The 21939-nt window shown below is 45.5% G+C and overlaps 1 protein-coding gene across 3 annotated transcripts in view; it reads left to right on the forward strand.

Moving 5' to 3' along the window:
- The first annotated feature begins 1293 nt into the window (after nucleotides 1-1293).
- Nucleotides 1294-21939, forward strand: part of ZFAND4 (zinc finger AN1-type containing 4) — a 273261-nt gene continuing 252615 nt past the window's right edge. Inside the window, exons 1-2 of one of the 3 annotated variants that reach the window (XM_069240422.1) lie at nucleotides 1306-1545; nucleotides 15241-15536. In XM_069240422.1, coding sequence (XP_069096523.1) covers nucleotides 15353-15536 — 184 coding nt within the window. In that variant the 5' untranslated portion in view covers nucleotides 1306-1545; nucleotides 15241-15352. Of the gene's footprint in view, nucleotides 1546-15240; nucleotides 15537-21939 lie in introns of all 3 variants that reach the window. The other 2 variants (XM_069240424.1, XM_069240423.1) reach the window with 2 other exon arrangements.

Here is a 21939-nt window from a genome sequence, read left to right on the forward strand (position 1 = left end):
TACTTTTCAGAAATGTTTAGCTTTCCGGGATCCAGCATTGGTTTCACACCCATTTCTGCCACTAACTGGAAGGAAACTAAAAGCACAAAAAATAGTAAAAATGGGGTATGTCCCAGCAAAATGCCAAAATTGTGTTGAAAAATGTGGTTTTCTGATTCAAGTCTGCCTGTTCCTGAAAGCTGGGAAGCTGGTGATTTTAGCACCGGAAACCCTTTGTTGATGTCATTTTCAGGGAAAGAACCACAAGGCTTCTTCTGCAGCCCTTTTTACCATTTAAAGAAAAAAAAAACTAATGTTTTGCTATTTTTTGGCTAATTTCTTGATCTCCTTCAGGGGAACCCACAAAGTCCTTGTACCTCTAGAATCCCTAGGATGTTGGTAAAAAAGGACGCAAATTTGGCATGAGTAGTTTATGTGGACAAAAAGTTATGAGGGCCTAAGCGCGAACTGCCCCAAATATAAAAAAAAAGGCCTGGCACCTGAGGTGAAAAGGCCTGGCAGCAAAGGGGTTAAGCAAGTGTGTTTATTTGAAGATAGACATACCAGCTTTAGGCCTGTCCCTCAACTGCCAGAGTATGGAACCTCGTTACAATATGAAGTGTGCATTCCATATTTCAAGTTACCACTGACAGTTTTATCTCAGATTTTCCTTTGATTAATAGGGTACCTTTATTTTATAAGTCCCTTAATGTTGCCTATTTGAATGCAACTGTTTCTCTAAGTATTGGGCAACAATAGTATATTGAAACACACAGTCTTCCAACACAAACGGCGGGGGGGGGAAAGAAGAGAAAGACAGGAAACCCGCAAGAAGAGGCAGGGGATGTCTCATGGAAGAGGAGCAAATAGGTCAATTCAAGACTAACGCAGCCTTGGTATTCTTTGTGTTGACGTTTAAAAGCTCTCGACGAAGGTTTCTGAGCAGACCTTTGGGCACCAGCACTCATTCTAGTACAAATTAAGCACTGCAGTTTCTTCAAAATTCAACTCAGAGGAGAATACATTCTCATGTATGTTACACAGCCCTCCGGAGACAACGCTACTCAACGTTAACCTTTACATTACTCCGTACACCGATCACGTGACTCGTGTTGTTAGTGATGAACGCCAACATCCGGATAACTGCCGTAACAACAACAAAGCAACAAAAAAACGCGGCTATACGAGATGTTCTGATGTCCTGCCCTTCTTTGGCTCCTATTGGGTACTGTATTGCCTTAGGTGGTAGCTCATTGGTCAAGCTGAGTTTTAGAGTGTTTCGTCACAAAGCAGGGCGTTGGCTGCTGGAAGGATAGGCGGAACAAGGGGCGGGACGGGGAGGTGGCAAAGTCCCGTCCTCTCGTCCGACATTTCCTTGCTGTGCCCTGGCGGCAGAACGAGGACAATGAAATATCGTGGTTTATGGGCGCCGGCAGAGTATCGAGGAGCTGTGGAGGGTAGTGTGGGAGCTCCATATCCCTCCTCTGAAGCCCTCACGGAACATTGAAGGCCAGAGGAGGTGCAGGGGGCTGATCCACCTCTGTTCGCAGTAATCCGAGCTCAGCGGTAGGTGCTGCCACCGTCACTGTCCAGGCCAGGGTTATTGTGAAGGGAGAGTATCTTTGCAGACTCATCTTTTACACTTATATAGATAGCTACATTTCATGTATACATGTGTGCTGGACTACAAACATGCGTGCGAACTAAATGTGCGCGTGATACTTGTATACGTTACCGATCGTAATATATTGTTTTTAACACGCCCTAACCTGGGGCCGCTTCTGGAATTGAAATATACCTATTGTTTATTTGTATATGTATACCTGTCCATGTCATGTAAATACCTGTCTACGGCATAGTTAGGGCTACCTTTCGACTCTAAACACTCACGAAAGACACCAGTATTGGTAGCACACGTGTCTGGCCCTATATGTGCGTGAGTCTGACGTAAACTTGTTTTGATTTCTTTAGATTCGCTGGAAATGTGTGTGACCTACCTCTGTGGACTTGCTCATCTCTCCTTTAAAATTGTTGTCACCCCTCGTATCCATTGAGCTACCCTTGTTTCCAACGTCGACTTGCCCTTGCTACCACAACAGGCTGGCCCCTTGTCCCTTTTTGTCGGCCCGCGATTGCAGTCTGTTAAGCATAAGCTCTACATTTGACACGTTTACTTGTCCAGCCCCTCCCTCCCCACCCTCTAATTGTGCTGCTTGTAACTCCCTAGGGGCTAGAGACCTGTCTGCGACTCAGTTGTCCATACGTGTGACACATATGGACATGTTTATAAGACTGCGGTAGACTTGGCTGTCACCCATTCTATACGTCGATATGTCTTAAAGACTTGACGCATACATCTAAACTCACCTGAAAGTTGCTTAAGCATTCCTGTAGTGTTGTCTCGTAAAAATTTGACTGTAGCTCCCGCTAACTTTCTCGTGCCCCGACAGATACGCCTGTGTCTCTTGTAGATAGCCTTCCACACCTACTTCTGACATCTCTGTAGATCATCTGCCTTTATTTGCCGCTCCAAAGTTTTTTAAAAATCGAACAGCTTACAATTGTTGCCTTTAACTATTGCATTGATCTATTGATCTGGGGAGCAAAAAAAGTCCACGTCGAAACGATCCAGAGTTTTTTTTTTCAAATTTACAGATGCTTCTAGGTTACCCCTTGAGTGACAGCACAGTAAAACAGGAAGGCTACGGATGTGGGCCCTCTTAGCATCTACATTTTTTTGTTTAGTTCACTGAGAGGGGTTTCCATTAATCAAATGGCAGATAATGTCTAAGATATTTGGTGGTGTTTGAGTGGGTCCCAAACATTCTCAAGCTGGAAAATAATCTGGGTACCACTGATTTACACTTGAAAGGGCTTTTTTATTGCCCCGCCACTTGTAAGTCGAAGCACGTAAACAGTGAACAGTGGCAGTAACAAGGAGGAGGCCTGAGGAACTTTGCTTGAAGGAAGCTAGTGGTGGTCCAGACACACCTAAGTAGGATGGACCAAGTGAAAAATCTTACTCTGAGGTAGGTGCATAGAAGAGGGTGCAGTGCCCCTCTAGAAATGCAATACAATTAATAAGGGGCCAGTTGTACGAACAATTGGTCACAAAATTCTGTTCACAAATTACAGTTGAATAATAACGGTGGGTTAGACAGTCAGAGATCTTCAAGCTTTGGTTGCCCCTCTCCCAAAATGTACCTTAATTTATCTTGGGGTGGGGTGCCAGGCTCTGGCTAAGAAAATCATATATAATTTCCCTGTGAAACATAGAAATAGACAATACTAAATCTGCAGTTTTTTAAAGAGGGTTTCAGTGAGTCACTCTGTAATGAGCCAGCAGTATCCTCTTTTGTTACTAATGTCCTGGCTAGGGTGGGTGTACAAGAGAAGGTCAGAGCTCCAAAAAACCCTCATTTCTACACATCTGTAGTGTGTGGTTGTTGTAGTGAACTTCATTGTATAGTTACCAACCACCAAGGCTACTTGTTTAATTAGCTGTCTCCTTTGATTTTCTAAGGGGGGCCGCAGAAAAAACATGAAGCCATGATTCGTTTTGAAAAGAGCAAAGCCTACAAGCTCTTTTGTCTCTGTGAGGAACTCAAGCAGGGTCTTTAATTGTCAGAGCTAGCAGGCGCATGTAGGGAATCTGCCAACGGGTTTCCGCGTTTGTGGCCTTCAGTAAATAGGTCTATGGAGCCCCAACCAGTTAGGCATTTAAAGCCTGTGCCACCACAGAGTGGCACAGGCTTTAAACAGGTCTCTGATAGGTCTCCCGAAATTTCCTTTAGTGGTCCCTTAATCATTTTATTCCAGGTGGTATATGGAGCACTTCCTGCCAGGTGGATAGTGTCTCCCATCTCAGATGTCCTTAATGTCTTATTTACTTGTGAGTGCCAAAGGTTGCCTGGGGTTTTGAAGTTAAATTTTAAGTAGCATTTTATTGATTGTGTGTCTGGCATCCTGACTCTGATTTAATACTTCAACATGGCTGCTTGGCAGTCTAGTGTCTGAGATACCAAGCCCAGCTCCAGACTTAGCCTGAAGTGTTGGATGGAGCATGGTTGCTGTAGGATTTTCTTGTCCGCCCTGCAATTGGCTTGTTCCAAAGCCATATCTAGGGTTCCTGCATATTCAAAGTGGCCATAATGCACGAGGGAAAGAAAGTCTCTTGTATTACCCTTAGTAATGGGGCTGACAATGCACTTCTTAGTTGTCTATTCAGTTGGGCAATCCCATATGTGATTGCAGCACCCTTGTTTTTGATTGAGCTTATCAATTTTCACTAAACTGCGCTCCTAGGTAGTTGTACTTCCTGGCTGTGCTGATACACTGGCTGCCAAGTCCCCAGGAGATGATCTTTTTATTTTTACACCTTTCAAATAAAAGGACCTTTGTTTTTTCTTGGTTCATTTGGAGCTGATTGGCAATGTTAAATACATTCAGAGAACGTTCAGTGCCCGATGTAAGCCGACTCTTGTGCGGTCCATGATCACAATGTTGCCGGCGTATTGAATTATTTGAAGCTTGGTGGAACCTGTCTTCGGCAGGACCAGACCACTGCTCTCCAGGCTTTTCCCTAAGTCAGCTGTGTAAAGGTTAAACAGTAAAGGGTCCAAGCCACACCCCAGCCTAAAGCCCCTGTTTGTTTCAATTCTCCAGGTAGTCAAACTCGGACCTGTTGTCACTCAGACTCATGTATCTGAGCACAGTGAGATTATTGCACTTAGGAGCTTTGCTGAAATTTCCCATGCGTTCATTTTTCTCCATAGTACTGCTCTGTCGACCCTGTTGAATGCCGCACTGTAGCCCACAAAACAACAGAATAGCGGTAGGTGATTGCGTTAGGCAGCTTGATGGTTCACAAATGATAGTGCTAAGATGTCTACTGTGGATGCCCTGGGTCTAAAGCGAGATTGGAAGAACTGAAGAATCTGTTGCCAGTGAACCCATGCCTCCAGTTCTCCAGTAAGATGCACGCATATATTTTATCCTCAGCATCTAAGAGGGCTTTTAGAACATAGTTTGAGTGGACTGAACAACCCACATTATTATTAATTGAGCAAAGGATTGATCCTGTCCACAAGTCCGGCACTGCATCCATTTGGAGAGCACTATTGGAAAGCAGAGTCAGCGTCCTTACCCAATCTGCCGGGGCGCATTTGAACAGGGACACTGGCAGTCCTTAGGGCCATGTTTTGCTTCTGTATAGACCGAGCTGAAACACTCATGCACTGACAAAAATCTCTGGAATGGGCTTCTTAGTTTAAAGAAAACATTTATTAAATCTCTTCGCAAGGTTCATAAAGAAAGGTCAGTAGAATTGAAAGTGCACCTTTAAAATGTGCCCCACAATAAAGTGAGAACATGTACAAAGAATCTTCAGGCTAGAAACAGCACATATATACATGCAAATATACAAATACCTATATTTAGATAGATATATTCATACACAATGCAAAGCAAATAATTAGTAAAAATTCATCACCATGAGGCACAAGGCACAGGCAAATCTCCTTCATCTCCCTCCTAATCAGCATTAGACTGCCAGATCCCAGAATCAGTCGTGGAGAGAGAGAGAGAGATCAATTATCCTCACTGTAAGGATGACACACCTCCGTGTCCTGAGCATGTCTGAGATCTGAGTCACTCCCCGGTCCATCTGGTTTTGGCCTCTTATATACTTTGAATAATTAAGAGAAGAAAATTCTAGAAACTCCCTCCAACTGCATACGTTTATTATTAAAAAAAATGATGGCTACTTAAGGTCACCTTTGAAAAGAACATGTTGGTAATTGGCCCTAATCCCAAGGTGCCCTCTATCAAACAAACCTGTTCCCTGCCGTCCTAGTACATTCTTATCAGCCTAAACCCTTGGTGAGAAAGAACATGCAAACGCGCAGAATAAAAACATGAGCAAGAAGTACATTGTATCATGGAAAAATACTTGCAGCTTTTAACGTGGATAAAGTCAATGGGCAAAATTAAGTTGGTGGTCATCAATGTGACGGTGTGCTGCTAGGCTAAGTGCAACGTGGGGTCGGTGGTCAAAACACAAATATCATTACAGGCCAGGAGCCACTTCTTCCTTGTGTGCGTAATTTATTTGACTGTCATAGGACGATATGTTCAGGACCTGCATGTACTGATCTGTCACATGTAACTGGTAGCTCAAGCCCAGAGGTTGCTCTGTTTTTGTCCCACCTTCTAACCTCGCAATAGGCACTTTGGTGGGGGGGGGGAGAGGGGGGGGGGTAGGATTGAGTATCATCTCACTCCATTGACTTGTTGTTACTGGAAGTGCCAGATTGGCCGTATGTAAATTGCCCAGACAGCCTCTGTGATGTCGTTCTCCCATTATTCACTAGGGCTCTTTAGTTTGTTCATGTTCTTCCATAAACGTGCATAATTACGATCCTTCAGCATTGAAATAGGATTTCCCTTTTTTTTTTTATCCTTCGTCACCTTGTGTTCCCAAGTTATTTTCTTGAGAATGTTTTTTATATTTGATCTCAACTGTAGTGTTGATTGTAGGTTTTTGTTTATGCGTTTGCTGTGCGCAGCAAAGTGCCCTTCTTGCTCTAATAATAGATTTGTCATATTTTGGTGTTGCTCTTCTGACCACCTCAGGTTTCTCACAATCTTCTCCCACCCCTTGATGAGGGGGTCCTGCTGTCTCATGTTTGTTATGACGGCCTGCTTGTTTAGCAAAGTTGCTACGTGTGCTTTGTATTCTGATCTCCATTTAATTCTTTTGACTAAGTGTACTTTCTCTATGCCTGTTGAAGAACCCACTGGTGTGCTCTTTACAGGGGGTTGTACGTGAAGATCTGTGATGCATTTTAAAGGATTATGATCGCTTTCCATCCTCCCTGTTCCCCCGTATAGCTTGGGGCTATAGTGTTTGGCTCAGGTTGCTTGGGGAGGGGCATCTGCTGAGTGATCAGTGCTTAATACTGTTGGGCTATGACCCTCAGAGTAAGGATGAGGCGGACTGTCTGCTACATAGTCCTTACCTATTATGATTGGTCTGTGGGGCTCAAGGGTGGGTGAGATAGCTGTTGCTGCCAGAGTCTCAGATCTCTTTATAGATGCGTTGACTACTCCATCTAAAACTCCCAACATCTTTTGTAAGGAGCTTATCTTTTCAATTATTGGGGAGCATGGACACTGTTTGACCTTCTCAGTTACTTTAAGGTGGACCTCCAAAAGATTTAACTCAGACCCAAGTTTCCTCCAGTTTCCCTCCCACCAAAGGGGTTTGGCTGAATGTTTCGTCAATCTGTGCTTTTATATTATTAAGAAAACTTTCAGACAGAACTCCTAGTTCCTGGACTGTGAAGCTTGCCCTTCTTGGGTTGGTAGAAAGAGTTATTGCATCTAGTGAAGGGCCATTGATTGGCTGTGTATTTTTGTTTCGGGCTGCAAACGCACTTGATCTGGGGACCATTCCAGTTCTCAAATGACTTTGGCGGCAATTGTCATCAGATCTATACTTGTTTTGGGCCCCAATGAGGGAGTGATAGCAGAGGGTGGAATGGGTTTTATCTGCAGCTATGCTCTTATCATTAGTGTAAAGTGGAATTGGCATGCACAGTTTTATTATTAGCTTGCTGGTTAGTTCAGGTAAATGATCGCTTTCAGTTAGCTTGCTGGTTAGTTCAGGTAAATGATCACTTTCAGTTAGGCTAGGACAAGAGAAGGCTCTTTGTACTCTGAGATCCCCTGTGGTTTCCACGTCCGGTGTGGTGAGCTGTATTTTGCTAAGAGAGCTACTGACCAGACATCTGGATAGTCTTTCTGAGTCCCCGACAACATGAGACCCTTCTCGTACACTCTCTGTTGCCAATTCTTTTTTTTATTTTTGAAGGAACCTCCTTATAGAGTTTATTGCTTGGGGTGGGGATGTGTGGGTGGGAGGGGGGGGTCCCAAGGTGGGGAAAGGCCACCTCTCAGACATGTCTACTTTTGGCCAGTGGCATCAAAAGTGTTCAGGGTTGGAGGAGAGCATGCTCCCCCGATATGTGTGGAATGCAGAGCTGCACTATCTCCCAGCACGTTCCTGCATGTGGAGTATTTCTGTTTCTGCATTGTTCTGCTGGATAGCTCATCTGGATGGTTCTATACAGATCTGTATGAATAGGCTGGTTACTTGTCTGTGCTGTCACACCTCCTGATTTTAATTATTTTCTGAATAATGGAGGGGCACGAGCACATAGTTGTAAGCTTGAATTACCGCATGAGAGTTTCATGATGCTGCTTGGCTGGGTGTCTGCTTGCTTTCCCCTCCATTGGAGAGTTTCGTTGGGTTGCTTGTCTGATTGTCTGCACTGCTGCTCTTCCCAGTTAGTGCCCTGCTTTGGAGGGGCACGAGCATGCGATTGGAAGCCTTTTAAACAGCATCCACATCCTGATCCGTTGCTTGGCTGTCTTATTTTGGATCTGATGGCTTAGCTGGCTGCTGCTGCTACTTGCAGCTGCTTGTGGGACTAAGGACTGCTGAGATGGAGGGGTGAGTGAGTGGGAGAGCACAGGTGCACTGGCGTCAACAATGGAACCAGCACAATCCCCTTTCATCTACCAAAATCCTCAGCTGCTGGGGAGGCTGGGAAGATGGATGGAAAACAAAAGGCAAAGCTAGGACAAAGGGATGGTGAAAACGAGTTAAACAAGCTCATCGGCAGAGCATGTTCCTCACCAGTGTGGGCTTCTGTGTGCTGTTGGAGCTACCACAGAGCTATCACAACTGCTGGGGAGCATGAATGCTCATACTTTGTGGTCTGTATGTGTTGTCAGAATGCTTGACTGTGTCACTGACATTCTGCCAACCAGAACTCCGTTGCTTATGCTCTCTCTGCTTACCAAATTTGTCACTATCCATTAGTGACTCCATGTTCCAGTTCTGATTGGCACACTGGACCCCCCCTTGTAAGTCCCTAGTATATGGTACCTAGGTACCCAGGGCATTGGGGTTCCAGGAGATCCGTATGGGCTGCAGCATTTCTTTTGCCACCCATAAGGAGCTCGTACAAACCTTACAACAGGACTGCCACTGCAGCCTGAGTGAAATAGTGCACACACTATTTCACAGCCATTTTACACTGCACTATGTAACTTATAAGTCACCTATATGTCTAACCTTAATTTACCGAAGGCTAGGTGTAAAGGTACTGTGTGTCATGGCACCCTTGCACTAGCAAAGGTGCCCCCACGTAGTCCAGGGCCAATTCCCCGGACGTCGTGAGTACGGGGACACCATTATAATTGTGCACTGCATATATGTCAATACATATATGTAGCTGCACAATGGTAACTCAGCATATGGCCATGTGAGGTGTCTAGGATCATGGAATTGTCCCCCCAATCCAAATCTGGTATTGGGAGGGCAACCCCATGCACCCTGGGGGCTCCACCATGGACCCCCAGTACTGCCAAACCAGCTCTCTGAGGTTTCTACTGCAGCCCAAGCTGCTGCCACCTCACGGACAGGTTTCTGCCCTCCTGGGGATTGAGCAGCTCAGTCCCAGGAAGGCAGAACAATACATTTCCTTTAGGAGAGGGGTGTTACACACTCTCTTATTGGAAATAGGTGTTAAAGGCAGGGGAGGGTTAGCCTGCCAGAGCCCCTGGAAATGCTTTGAAGGGCACAGACGGTGCCCTCCTTGTATAATCCAGTCTACACCGGTTCAGGGACCCCCAGTGCCTGTTCTGGCAAGAAACTGGAGAAACTGGACAAAGGAAAGGGGAGTGACCACTCCCCTGTCCATCACCACCCCAGCGGTGGTGCCCAGAGTTCTTCCAGAGTGTCCCTGGTGTTAGCCATATTGGAACCCAAGGTGTGGGGACCCTCTGTAGACCTCTGAGTGGCCAGTGCTAGCAGGTGACGTCAGAGACCCCTCCTGATAGGTGCATACCTGGGTAAGTAGCCAGTCCCCCTCTCAGGGCTATTGAGGGTCTCTCCCCTGGGTGTTTCTTCAGATTCGGTTTGCAAGATTCCTCCAGGACTCCTCTGCATCCTCTGGTTCAGCTTCTGACCATCAGATCAACCGCAGACTGCTCCAGGGACCTCTGTAACTGCAACAAAGTATCCAGGACGACGCCTGTGACCTGCAACTTCAGCTCCAGCCAGTATTTGCAACAGTTTCCAAGGTGTGCACGCTCTGAGGACTGCCTGTCTTCACCCTGCACCAGAAGAACCAAATGAATCTCCCCACTGTCTCCTCAGTCCGATTTGAGACCCCAGGTCCCTCCTGGGTCCAAGCAGCTTGCCTTTGACGCAAACAGCGTACTTGCTTGAACCGCTGGGGGAATCCAGCGACGCAAACACCCTGCATCCAACAACTCACGTGGGACATCTCCTGCACCACACAGGAACCCGCAGCCACCTTCTTTGGTGCTCTTCTGTACTTTTCTTCTGACCGTAGAGTCCACTTTTGCTCCCTCTTCTAGGTTGGCAGGGGCTCCTGTTGTTCCTGGACTCTTCTTCGACTTCTGGACTTGGTCTCCTCTCTCCACATGTCTTCAGATCCAGGAATCCACCGGTTGTTGATTGCAGTCTTTCTTGGTTCTTGCAATATCTCTGATCACGACTTGTAGTGTGTCCTGAGGAAACTTGCTGTACTTTACTCCTGCCTTCCTGGGTTCTGGGGTGGGGTACTTTACTTACCTTTGCACCCCAGCACCCCTGCACTTGCCTAGGGGGCAATTGGACATTCGCATTCCACCATTTTAGTATATGATTTGTGTTGCCCTAGACCCATTGCAATCTATTGTATATTGTACTGTTTGCACTATTCTATGACTGTTTACTTACCTGATTTTTGGTTACTAGTGTATATATTGTGTATAATACGTACCTCCAGAAGGAGTATTACCTCTGAGATATTTTTGGCCTTGTGTCACTAAAATAAAGTACCTTTATTTTTGGTAACACTGAGTATTGTTTTTTTACTGTGTATAAGTATTGTGTAACTATAGTAGTATTGCAGGAGCTTTGCATGTCTCCCAGTTCAGCCTAAGCTGCTCTGCTACAGCTACCTCTTGACAGCCTAAGCTACTAGAACACTGCCTACATTTCACTAATAAGGGACAACTGGACCTGGTATAAGGTGTAAGTACCTTAGGTACCCACTACAAACCAGCTCACCCTCCTACACTGCCCACTAGAGAACCTAGTGTCCTTCAGCAAGCTTAAGTAAGGCCATTTCAGAGAGGCTAAAAGTGAGGCCTGAAAATAAAAAGGAAAAAAAAGCACAGCTGGTTTGACCGTAATTGCTTACAAGCAAGCTAGGAACTTAAGCGAGCCTTACTGACTCGGCCTAAAAGCAGGGAGGAAGTTATCGTTGAGCGCTCTAACTATAAACTTGCATTGGAGTATAGAAAGGCCCAATTGAGAGCAAGGGCATGGAAAAATCTTGACCTAGCAGCAGTTTTGAGGCATAACACCTTATTTTGGAAAATTGTCAATCAACCGTTTCTGAAAGACACAGATAGATTCGAAACTGTCACGCATGCACTATGGTCAGATTGGCTGTCTCATTTCGGCAGTATTGGAGAATACATTTCTTTGTAGATTACTTGCTGTGCAAAATACAACTGCTACATATATGGTACATAAGGAACTTGTTGCCCCTATTTATAAGATTCTATGGCTAATGTACACAATTTGGGGACTCGTCCTGCCTACTGTTAGTGTGCATTATTTTTTAATGCAGATTTCTGAGTAATGTTTTTTTTATTTTTTATTGTATACTACCTTGTTTTAAACCTTTTATGGATGATATCCGAATAAAGATTGATTTGATTTAAGTTAGAGAGTGGAAATAGAGGATAGATTGATAGTGGTATAGGGTGTGATGGTTAGACAGAGTAAAGCTTTAGATAGAGTATTTTATTTTCTCTTGTACAGAAGGATTAGAGTAGTAAATATGAGTCAATGTGGTGTAGAATAAATATATAGAGTTTGCTGCTGATGGTATCCATGGGAATGTGAGAAAGTCTTACAGCCTGTCTTACAAACAACAGTGGAATTGATATGTTTGAGATGTCTCTCTGAGTTGCATCACAGTGGGAACTTGGGCCTCCTAGCCAGGGTATGCTCTGAAAATATAGCATGTCTCCTGTGCGCTTGGTCCTCTCCCATACTTTTCTGACTTTTTACTGTCTTTCCTATGTGTTGGTAGGTAATTGTACCCGGGGTGTGTAATTGTATACAGTACCTATTTGTCCAAAGGACTGAATGCTTAAGAAATCTACTTGCACTGTTTAAAAATTCATATGCCACATTTGATGCCATATTCTGAGGTGACAAATTATGGCATTTCAGAAAAAGATATTCGAAATAAACCCAGATTATATTTGCTGTCCAGTGCCTAGGATGTCAAATTCGAATGAGCGAGACTGCTCACTGTCTCAATTTCTCCACTTATGCACATTTTGTAATTCTTTTGAAAATCGCACAATCTAACTGTGCCTCCTTTCCCTTTTTGCAATAATTGGGAGAATGTGCCAATCACTAGATCAGTTAACTTTTTAATTTTATTTTGGAGCTATATCAAGTCTGCAAGGTCTTGGCAAAGTCCAAACATTATGGGTCCCCCCGATCATAAGCTATAAATGCTTATAAGCTTAGTTTATTCTTCCAAAGGTTATTTTGCGTGTACAGAAGGCTTTCTACTAAATTAACATTTATGTGTGTCAAAATCTATATACATGGAGTGAAAGCAGGTGGGAGGGAAGTGGTTGCCCCAGGGCTGAAATGCACTGGGAATTTGTGCACCCCCACAAAGTTGATGATAAACGGTATGCAGTCAGTTCTTTAGCATAGAAGAAAAGTAAACCAGATGCAAAATTGGTGTTCTAGAATAAATACTTACTACCTTGGTAAGGGAGTAGGACAATCCGTATGAATAGAGCATTTTTCAGATTTGGCATTGCCCTGCCCAGTGAAAATTGTTAATGTGACAGATATCCCAAATACAAGGGTCTACGGACCTAAAGTAGCGTCGTCCAGTGGCACAATACACAAGAAGCAATACAGCTCCTCCAACTCAAACCCAGCAACCTGGCTGTTTTGTAAATGCACCATCTACCATTGAAGAAGTGAATGTCCTGGTATTGGCAGTGTCTTCTCCGCCACATTATTCTGCCCTTCAGTCCCTCCACTTGCTCTCCTTACCGCCTGTGTCCCTGTACCTAAAGTTTCCCACATAAGTCACAAGGCAACCACTAACTAACACTACCAAACTGGTACGCCAGGACTTCAGGGTTTTGTGGCCACATTAGTGCTAGCAACACAATGTTACACATACAATGTTCTGTAAACTCAAACGTAATTTCTGTAACAGTAAAAATAAAAAAAGCCAGGGCAATTTTGCGTTTCCGCCTCTGAAAGGCGGATAATGAAAGATGCACTAGCTGTTAACTCTTGTTTGCTGTAGGATTTGCATTTGAGTATTTCACTTTTTCTGCAGAAGGTCGAATTTTCATAATTGATACTCCTAAATATATTTACATGTCCATCAAGTGCTAGTTTTTTTTTTATAACTCTGGCATTAGCCAATACCTTTGATTTTCAACCAGCCCTCTTCATTCAACGGTTTGCTGTAGTGCGATTCGCATTTTGCTTTCTCCCATCACAACGCAGTGCACGGGGCATGGGTCAGCCCACTTCAGCTACTGGTTTCTTTTCGTTGTGTGATCACACTATGCTTGGGCAGAATGCAGTCATCTACACATAAAGTAGCCCAGTTCACTGCCACTGCCACTGTGATTTTTTAAAAATAAGTCTCCTTTTCCTTATTTGCTTGTCATTAGAGTATTTAAAAAAACATTGACATAACCATAACGCTGTTAGCCAAGGGCAGACCTATTGGGTCTGCCGTTGCTTCTTTATTTTTGTTGAAATTATTAATGAATGTATTGAAATATATTCACTGGAAAGTCAACTTTGCTAAAATATTTGCAACTTTTTGTAAAATGTATGCGTTATAGTGACATAAACTTAGTGAATTATCAATTCTTATAGGCCTTGAGCTTTTTTCTGTTAAGTGTACAAGCTCTTTTGTGTGTGACATAAACGAGTGGGGATCGGTGATGCTTAGCCATCTGGCAGTGGAGGAGGCTGTCTTGGAATGGTGAGCCCTACGTTCAAAGGTGCTGACAAATATTTTGTTGATGTTCTGATCCCTTGAGCTTTACGTTTGCAAGGTAATCACACATGAGAGCATAGGACTTTTATAGGTATTTTGTTTATTTTTTGTCTTTTGATGTGGCAGCAGTGGATACTGGTGGAAAGGGTGGCGATATTTTGTTTAGAATAAATTATACAGATCATAGTGAAAAAGCAATTGGTGCTGGTACAGGAAATCGGCCATGCTTGTGATTTACTAGTCTTAAAGCTTCATCAGCAACAAATCTAACTTTGTGCAGTCGAAGCTACTAAAGTTTAGGATGGGATGACAACATGTATCTAGTGAACACACATCAGCGCCGTCATGGGATGTGTTTGGAAGGCTCATTCAATAAAGGACCTTTAGGCAGTACTTAATTGTTAATGTGAATCTGCTTTATTACACTTGAAAATTGGAACATTAAGCAATAGGTTGGACACAGTTTGGTCAGTTAGGGATCTCACTCGTGGACCAGTCCTCAGTGTTCCACGGCTGCCATTTCTGTCGCATTTCTCGCCTGGTGAGAAGGGGAAGCTGTGGCTGTGAGTCTTTCATCACAGCAGCTCATGTATAACACTCTATTCATCAGAATGTATGATATATCGTCAAGGGTAGTAAGAGCTATGTAAATACAATTACAATGACTGTGTATGGCATTGTATTTTTGTTTTAATTATCTGTAGGTAACCAAAACCCACATATGGGTAGCAAAATAACACTGACAAAGTCTTGTGGATATTAGCAGAATAGTTTTCTCCTATTTGAAGTAACTATAACATGGAATCTAGTCGGCGAACAGAGTTTTTTACTTTGTCAGTTTTGCTGTGCTGTGGCAATAACGTGGAATTCGGCCTTTGAACTGTAGTAACGTGCAAATATGTGTTTAATGGGTTCAGTTGCTCTGAATAACGAGTTATTGGTCTACAATTATTTTTGCTGCCTTGGCATACATATGTGAGGTTTTTTGTACGGAATGTATTGGAATGTGTACATGAAGCTAATGTGGTTGATGATACATTGGTCTGCAAGGTTTGTAATGGGTCTAAGAATCTTGATCATTTTATTTTACTTGATTTTTACCCCTTAGATCGCCCCTTGAAATATGAGAGGCACGTTACCATTTGATTTTGGAAGTGATCCAGTTGAAACTATGATGCAGGTGTTAATGTACCCAAGAAAGAACTTATAAGTCTTGTGCAATGGATAATAAGAAAGAACCACCATACTTCAACGAAGATAACGTTGGAACATTTCATTACAAACTTCCTTTTTATGAAACCATGGAGCTTTTCATTGAAACTCTCACAGGAACGTGCTTTGAGCTGAGAGTATCTCCTTTTGAAACTGTGCTTTCCGTGAAGGCGAAAATTCAAAGATTGGAAGGTATGAGTTTTTCTTGCATTTCATAATATGTAAGCAAGATTTCAGCTACTGTACTAGAATGCATGATTGTTTGAGGAAATAGAGCAGGTCTTGATCTGGGCTGGCATGTGAAGCAGGATCAAAGCAGACACTTTGAATTTGCCCTGTGAGCATGGTGGGTTATGCTAAGCAGATAGTAAGCTATATTATCTGACACCCCATCTACAGCATGCAGTTAAATTGTTCCATTGGGAGGATGAGTGGAAGAAGTGGCTGGTGCAGGATATGCCCTCCTCGGATTCACTTTAAGATAGCCTCCTCATGAGGCAGAATATTATGGGTGCTTACATGTATGAATTCTGTCTGGGAGGCTGTGTATGGGAAGAATGGTCAAAGTAGTACTGAAACTATCCCCTCCCCCTTTGCAATGGGTATGTTATTGGAGCGCATCTGGCCATTTTAACAAGGCATGAGATAGAGTGCAGGGGGAGTGAAACATTTGCATTTTTTGTTTTACCTGACAAAGAGGTTCATTAGATTTGCTGTGGCATAGGGGGCTTAATGTTTGAGGCAGGCCAATTTTTACAGCATTCATGCATTGTGTTAACTGCAATGATTACTGATGCCACATAACCCACTCATAACAATGGTAATGATGTTAAACTTAGTGCTTAGAGGGAGACTGGTGCAATAACCTCTTCCGAGCAGACTAAAGGAAATCGAGCGATTTAAAATGAGATAAATCAGATGCAAGTTTTTCCGAACTGATCACCATTAAGATATGGGGCAATGTCATTGGCCACAAAAAATAATGACTAATACTAGATTTGAATTAGTACAGTTAACTGCCTGTACCACACCTGTTTAATTTCATTAATATGCATTAAGATTTACCCAGAGAATTCCTCTTTTTGTCTGAGATGCGGAGAGTCTTGCATACATTTCTACATATGATGTGGAATTGCTCTTGCATTCAAGCTTGTTGGTCTGAGGTTGTCGCAAGCGGCTACCAATCACTGAGGGTTGGCCCACACTGATGCTGCAGCCGCATTTATAGGAGGAGGAATGTTTAAAAAGATTTAAATTGAAACATATGCATGCTGTTCTGGGTATGATATTTGCTAATTCATGAAAATAGCTGGTTAAGATCGCAACCTTGTAGTGGGTATAGGACCTGATAGAGAGGGCCATGCAGAAGAAGACCAAATTAAAAGGTGCAAGGGGCGATTCAAAATTGACTGTTTTTCCCACTGATTGGGCGGCAGTGCTTCAGGGGTAATTGGATCCACCCACTGCCAGACCTGAGAAAGGTTCGATTATAGTTGAGGAAGCGTTGGGAAGGGGATGTTCTTTATTATGGAAGGGAAAGAGGCACTTATGCGATAATACGCAAAATCTGTGTAAGACCTGCCCTGAAGTGTTTCTTCATTGGGACAGTACTCACTAGCTGAGAGATTGATGTTTTGGGTTTTGGATAGGTCTGGGATTTATTAGACTGTGCTAAGCCTTCTTCGCTCATGCCACAGGGATTTATTTGTTGTTATTTTGAGCCTAGGGCTGTAGGAAAGAGTTTCCCCAGTACCCGGGGCTCTTTTATTTATTTCTTCCCCCCCCCCCCCCCCCTTTTCCTATGTAGTGACGATTGGCGCGCTTAATTACACTGAAATTGAGTCAGTTAGCTCATTTACTTTTACTTACATCAGCGCTCCGGAGCTTATCTCAAACCCCTGAGCACCGATTTGCACGGGGGAGGTGTCAATGGAAAGGGGAGAATCTCCCCTTGTCACTGGTGCCATCCCACAGTGGATCCCTCTTTGCAGATCACCACAGGATGGGGCAGGGTTCAGAAAGCCCACTAGACACCAGGAATTTGTTATCTCTTTTTTTTTTTTTTCTTGCGGTATGGATGGGGGTGACTCTCCCAGGCCTTGGGCCTATCCCTACACCCCCAAATGACCCTCCGCAGTCTTTCTGCACCCTCCCCCCGCCACAAATGCAGTGGGCTAGTGGTTTTGTGCCTCGGGCCCAAAAGTCTTAAGCCTGGGGCAGATTGGAGGGACTTACCTCCAGTCTCTGCTCCTTTCTCTGTATTCTATGGGTTTCCTTCCTATTCTTGTTTTTGCCTTTCGAAAGAACATTTCGAGTTAGTCCTCTTCATCTATGTGTTAAGCTGTCATACTTGTTTTGCTTTCATCCACAACTGCATACAGCAATGGCTCAACCTGCTTCAGTCTTTCCTTGTCTTGAACTGTGAGCAACAGCATTTTGTCTAACCATGGAAAGCGCTATCTGGAAAAAATTTGCACTCTGATTGGCTGGCTAATATTTTACTTTGGCAATATTTTTTTTCCCCATTCTTTATCTCTTATTATTTATTTTTTAAATCGTCACCCTATTTTTAAACTGTCTTCTGGTTATAGTAATTCAAAGTACATTTTCAATTTTTGTGACAAGAAAAGTACATTCTGATGGATACAACTACCTGTGGATTCCTCACCTAATGAATTCTCCCATGGCGCCAGCATTCGACGGAAATCTTCTTCCTAGCTTCTGCACGTCGACGAGGACGTCACATTAGCCCACGCGACGCCGTCTGACATCATACAGGCAATAAGAGGTCCTCGCCGACGTCAGTTCCCTTTTTTCCGTGCATTCGAAACGGTTATCTTCGAGGGAGCTACTGTTACTTTCATAGTTACAGTGTATTTTCTGCTGCGTGGATTTTCTCTGCGGTAATTATGTCTCAGAGGAAGTCGGGTTTCAAGCCCTGTCGAGAGTGTGGGGGCAAGATGTCCGTTACTGATCCTCACTCCGACTGTTTATGGTGTTTAAGCTCCGACCACGACGTTGCAACATGTGATTCATGTCAGCACATGAATCCGAAGGCCCTGAAAGAACGTGAGGCTAAACTATTCATGGCGAAGTCGAAAAGGAAGGAGAAAAAACATCATAAGAAGTCTTCTTCGCCAAGGTCTCATCGGCGTCATCGAGACTCCCGGCGCCTTAGGCATTCACGGCGCCATTCCAGCAAGGAGTCTTGTTCGAGGTCGCCTTCGGCTCGGCGTCGGAAGACTTGGGAGGTCAGTCCCACGGTCACGCCACATCCATCGACGCCGTTGCTTTCTCCGGCGTCACCGACTTCGCCTGGACAGGCTTCTCTGATCGAGGTGACGCAGCCTCAGGTGTTTTCTCCGGCGTCACAGACGTCGAGGCTGGCGTCGGGGGTGCCTTCGATCCAGGCACCCCAGTATCTGGCTTTTCCGGCCCCTGGAGCCGATAATACCGCATTTCTGAATGCGATGTATACCATCTTCTAACAGATGGCTCCAGGCGGTGCTCCGGCTGGTCCTTCGGGGCCGTTGGCTTTTTCCTTGGGTGGTCCTGCGCCTCTACGGCCGGCACCCTTTATGCCCTTTCTCCCTTTGGGGAATGTGGGCTCGGCGCCGGTGTCGGCTCCGGTGGCCGCTCCGGTGGCTCCAGAGGTTTTGGCCCCGGAGGTTTCCATCCCGTCGACTTCAGGATTTCGTCCTGTGACTCCGGCGGGTCCATCGGAGACTCCAAGATGTGACTTTCTTCGTCCGGCTCCTACTTCGGCGCCGAAGCTGCCTGTGGCGCCGGACATGGCGTCGGATGGTTCCGGAGATCGGCGCCGATCATCGACTTCGGCGGAGGCCATGTCGACTCCGCGTATCGAAGAAAGACTGCACTCGAGAAGGCGTGCACTCCGTCTTTTGGAAGAGCAAGAATACCAACGAGTCTTGGAGGAAGGAGAGGTTGAGGACTCTGGTGATGGACTTCATGGTCTGGATACAGCCAGTGGGTTGGATACTTCCCCTGAGTGGGACCTATCATCTCCAGGGGAGTATACGGAGGAGGCTGCTACCTTTCACGCTGTGGTAAGAAAGGCAGCTAACTTTCTGGACCTGCCTTTGCCGGTGGCAGAGGCGAAGCAGAATTTGCTGACTGAGGTACTACATCCGGCCTCTACTGCAGCGGAGCCTCTTTTGCCATTCAATGAGGCTTTGCTTGATCCGGTGTTAGAGGTGTGGAAGAAGCCAGTATCTTCCTCGGCTGTTCATAGGGCTGTGGCCAGGAGATATCGGGCTACGCCATCTGTCCCTGGCTTTCTGTCTAGACACCCTACGCCGGAGAGCTTGGTGGTGCAAGCCTCCTGTTCCTCTAGGTCAGCTCCTGGATCTTTCCCGACGGTACCAGGGGACAGGGACTCCAAAAAGTTGGACGCGCAATCTAAGAAGATATTTTCGTCTTGCAGTACGGCATTGAAGGCCACCAACGTGACTTGCATTCTGGGGAGATACATCCATGCTCTTATGGACGACATATCATCTTCATATACGGAGCTTCCCCAGGGACTTTTGAACATTGTTTCGGATGCCCAGGCTGCCGCAACCCAGATTATCCAGTCTGGGCTGGGCACGACCGACTCGGTGGCTAGGGCGATGGGCACGGCTGTGGTGGCGAGGAGACAGGCCTGGCTCCGCAACTCAGGGTTCTCTGCGGACGTGCAGTCGACCGTGTTGGACCTCCCGTTTGATGGGGACAAACTGTTTGGGGCCAAGGCGGATTTGGCCTTGGTGAGGTTCAAAGAAAGCAGGGCCACAGCCAAATCATTAGGACTGCAAGCCCCTTCTTCTACCTCCTCCAGGTTTTTTAGGAGGTTTCGAGGTTTTGGTCGTGGCACATCCTCCTCTTCCTTTCGGGGGAAATTCCAATCCAACAACCTACCTCCTCTCTCACCTTTAGATCATTTAGAGGGAGGGGTAGGGTCCGTACCAGAGGAGCCTCTCAGCAGCACTCTGCCTCTTCCTCGTCCTCTGGAGGGGTGCAGCAGGGGAAGCAGCCTTAGGCTTCCGCCGATTCCCACTCACTCCTCTCCTGTAGGGGGAAGGTTACTGCATTTTCTTCACAAGTGGGTGGTCATCACATCAGACACCTGGGTTACCAGCATTGTGGGAAAAGGCTACACCCTTCCCTTTCAGGAGTTTCCGCCCCCCATCCCGCCCATCTTATTGTTCAGAAGAACACCTCCGGTTGTTAAAACAGGAGGATCAAGTCCTCCTTTCAAAGGGCGCGGTGGAGTTGGTTCCAGAGCAGGAAAAGGGTCAAGGTTGTTACTCAAGGTACTTCCTGATTTCCAAGAAGGATGGTTGGTTGAGACCAATCCTGGACCTGAGGATTTTGAATTGGTTCCTCAAACAGGAAACGTTCAAGATGCTGACCCTAGCTCAGGTGCTTTTGGCGTTGAACAAGGGAGATTGGATGGTGTCTGTCGACTTGCAGGATGCTTATTTTCATATCCCGATACTCAAGTCGCAGAGGAAGTATCTCCGGTTTGTGGTAGGGTCGCAGCACTATCAGTTTGCGGTCCTCCCGTTTGGTCTTACTTCAGCACCTCGAGTCTTCACAAAGGTGATGTTGGTGGTTGCGGCAGAGCTCAGAAGGAAGGGGTTAGCAGTATTCCCTTACTTGGACGACTGGTTGATCAAAGCCAAGTCCCCGGAGCTTGTGTCGCATCATCTGCAGTCAACAACCCAGTTGTTGTTCTACCTGGGCTTTTCGGTGAACGTGCCCAAATCTCACCTGGAGCCCTCTCAGCGCCTCCTGTTCATAGGGGCAGTACTGGATACAACATTGAATCGAGCCTTTCCTCCGCCTCAGCGGATTCAAGATACTCAGGAGTTGGTTCCAATGTTTCGAAATGGAGAGGTAGTTCCAGTCCTCAAGGTCCTTCGTCTGCTCGGTCTGTTTGCCTCCTGCATACTATTGGTCACGCATGCTCGCTGGCACATGAGGGCTCTTCAGTGGTGCCTCCGAAGGCAGTGGTCTCAACACAAAGGAGATCTCGAAGGTGCTGTCAGGATCTCCAGAGATGCTGCTGTGGACTTGAAGTGGTGGATTGCGGGCAACAATCTTTCACAAGGAAAGCCGTTCGCGCAGTCACCACCAGTGACCACGGTTATAACGGATGCTTCCACTCTAGGGTGGGGAGCTCATCTGGGGGATCTGGAGATCAAAGGGCTTTGGTCTCCAGAGGAACAGATTTTTCATATCAATCTGTTGGAGTTGCGGGCTGTACGTCTGGCTCTCAAGGCCTTCCTCCCTTCCCTTCGTGGTCAGTCGGTACAGGTCCTGACGGACAATACTACCGCGATGTGGTACATAAACAAACAGGGAGGAGTAGGGTCGTACCTTCTCTGCAGAGAAGCTCTTCGACTATGGTCCTGGGCAAAGGACCATCAGATTTGCTTGGTAACAAATCATCTGGCCGGGGTGTTGAATGTACGTGCGGACAGTCTCAGTCGCCATTTCTCGGCCGACCACGAGTGGCGTCTCCATCCAGATCAAGTCCGTTTAATCTTCCAGATGTGGGGGTTTCCTCGGATAGATCTGTTTGCCACTCGGG

This window comes from Pleurodeles waltl, chromosome 6, assembly GCF_031143425.1.
Source record: "Pleurodeles waltl isolate 20211129_DDA chromosome 6, aPleWal1.hap1.20221129, whole genome shotgun sequence".
Classification (NCBI taxonomy): Eukaryota; Metazoa; Chordata; class Amphibia; order Caudata; family Salamandridae; genus Pleurodeles; species Pleurodeles waltl.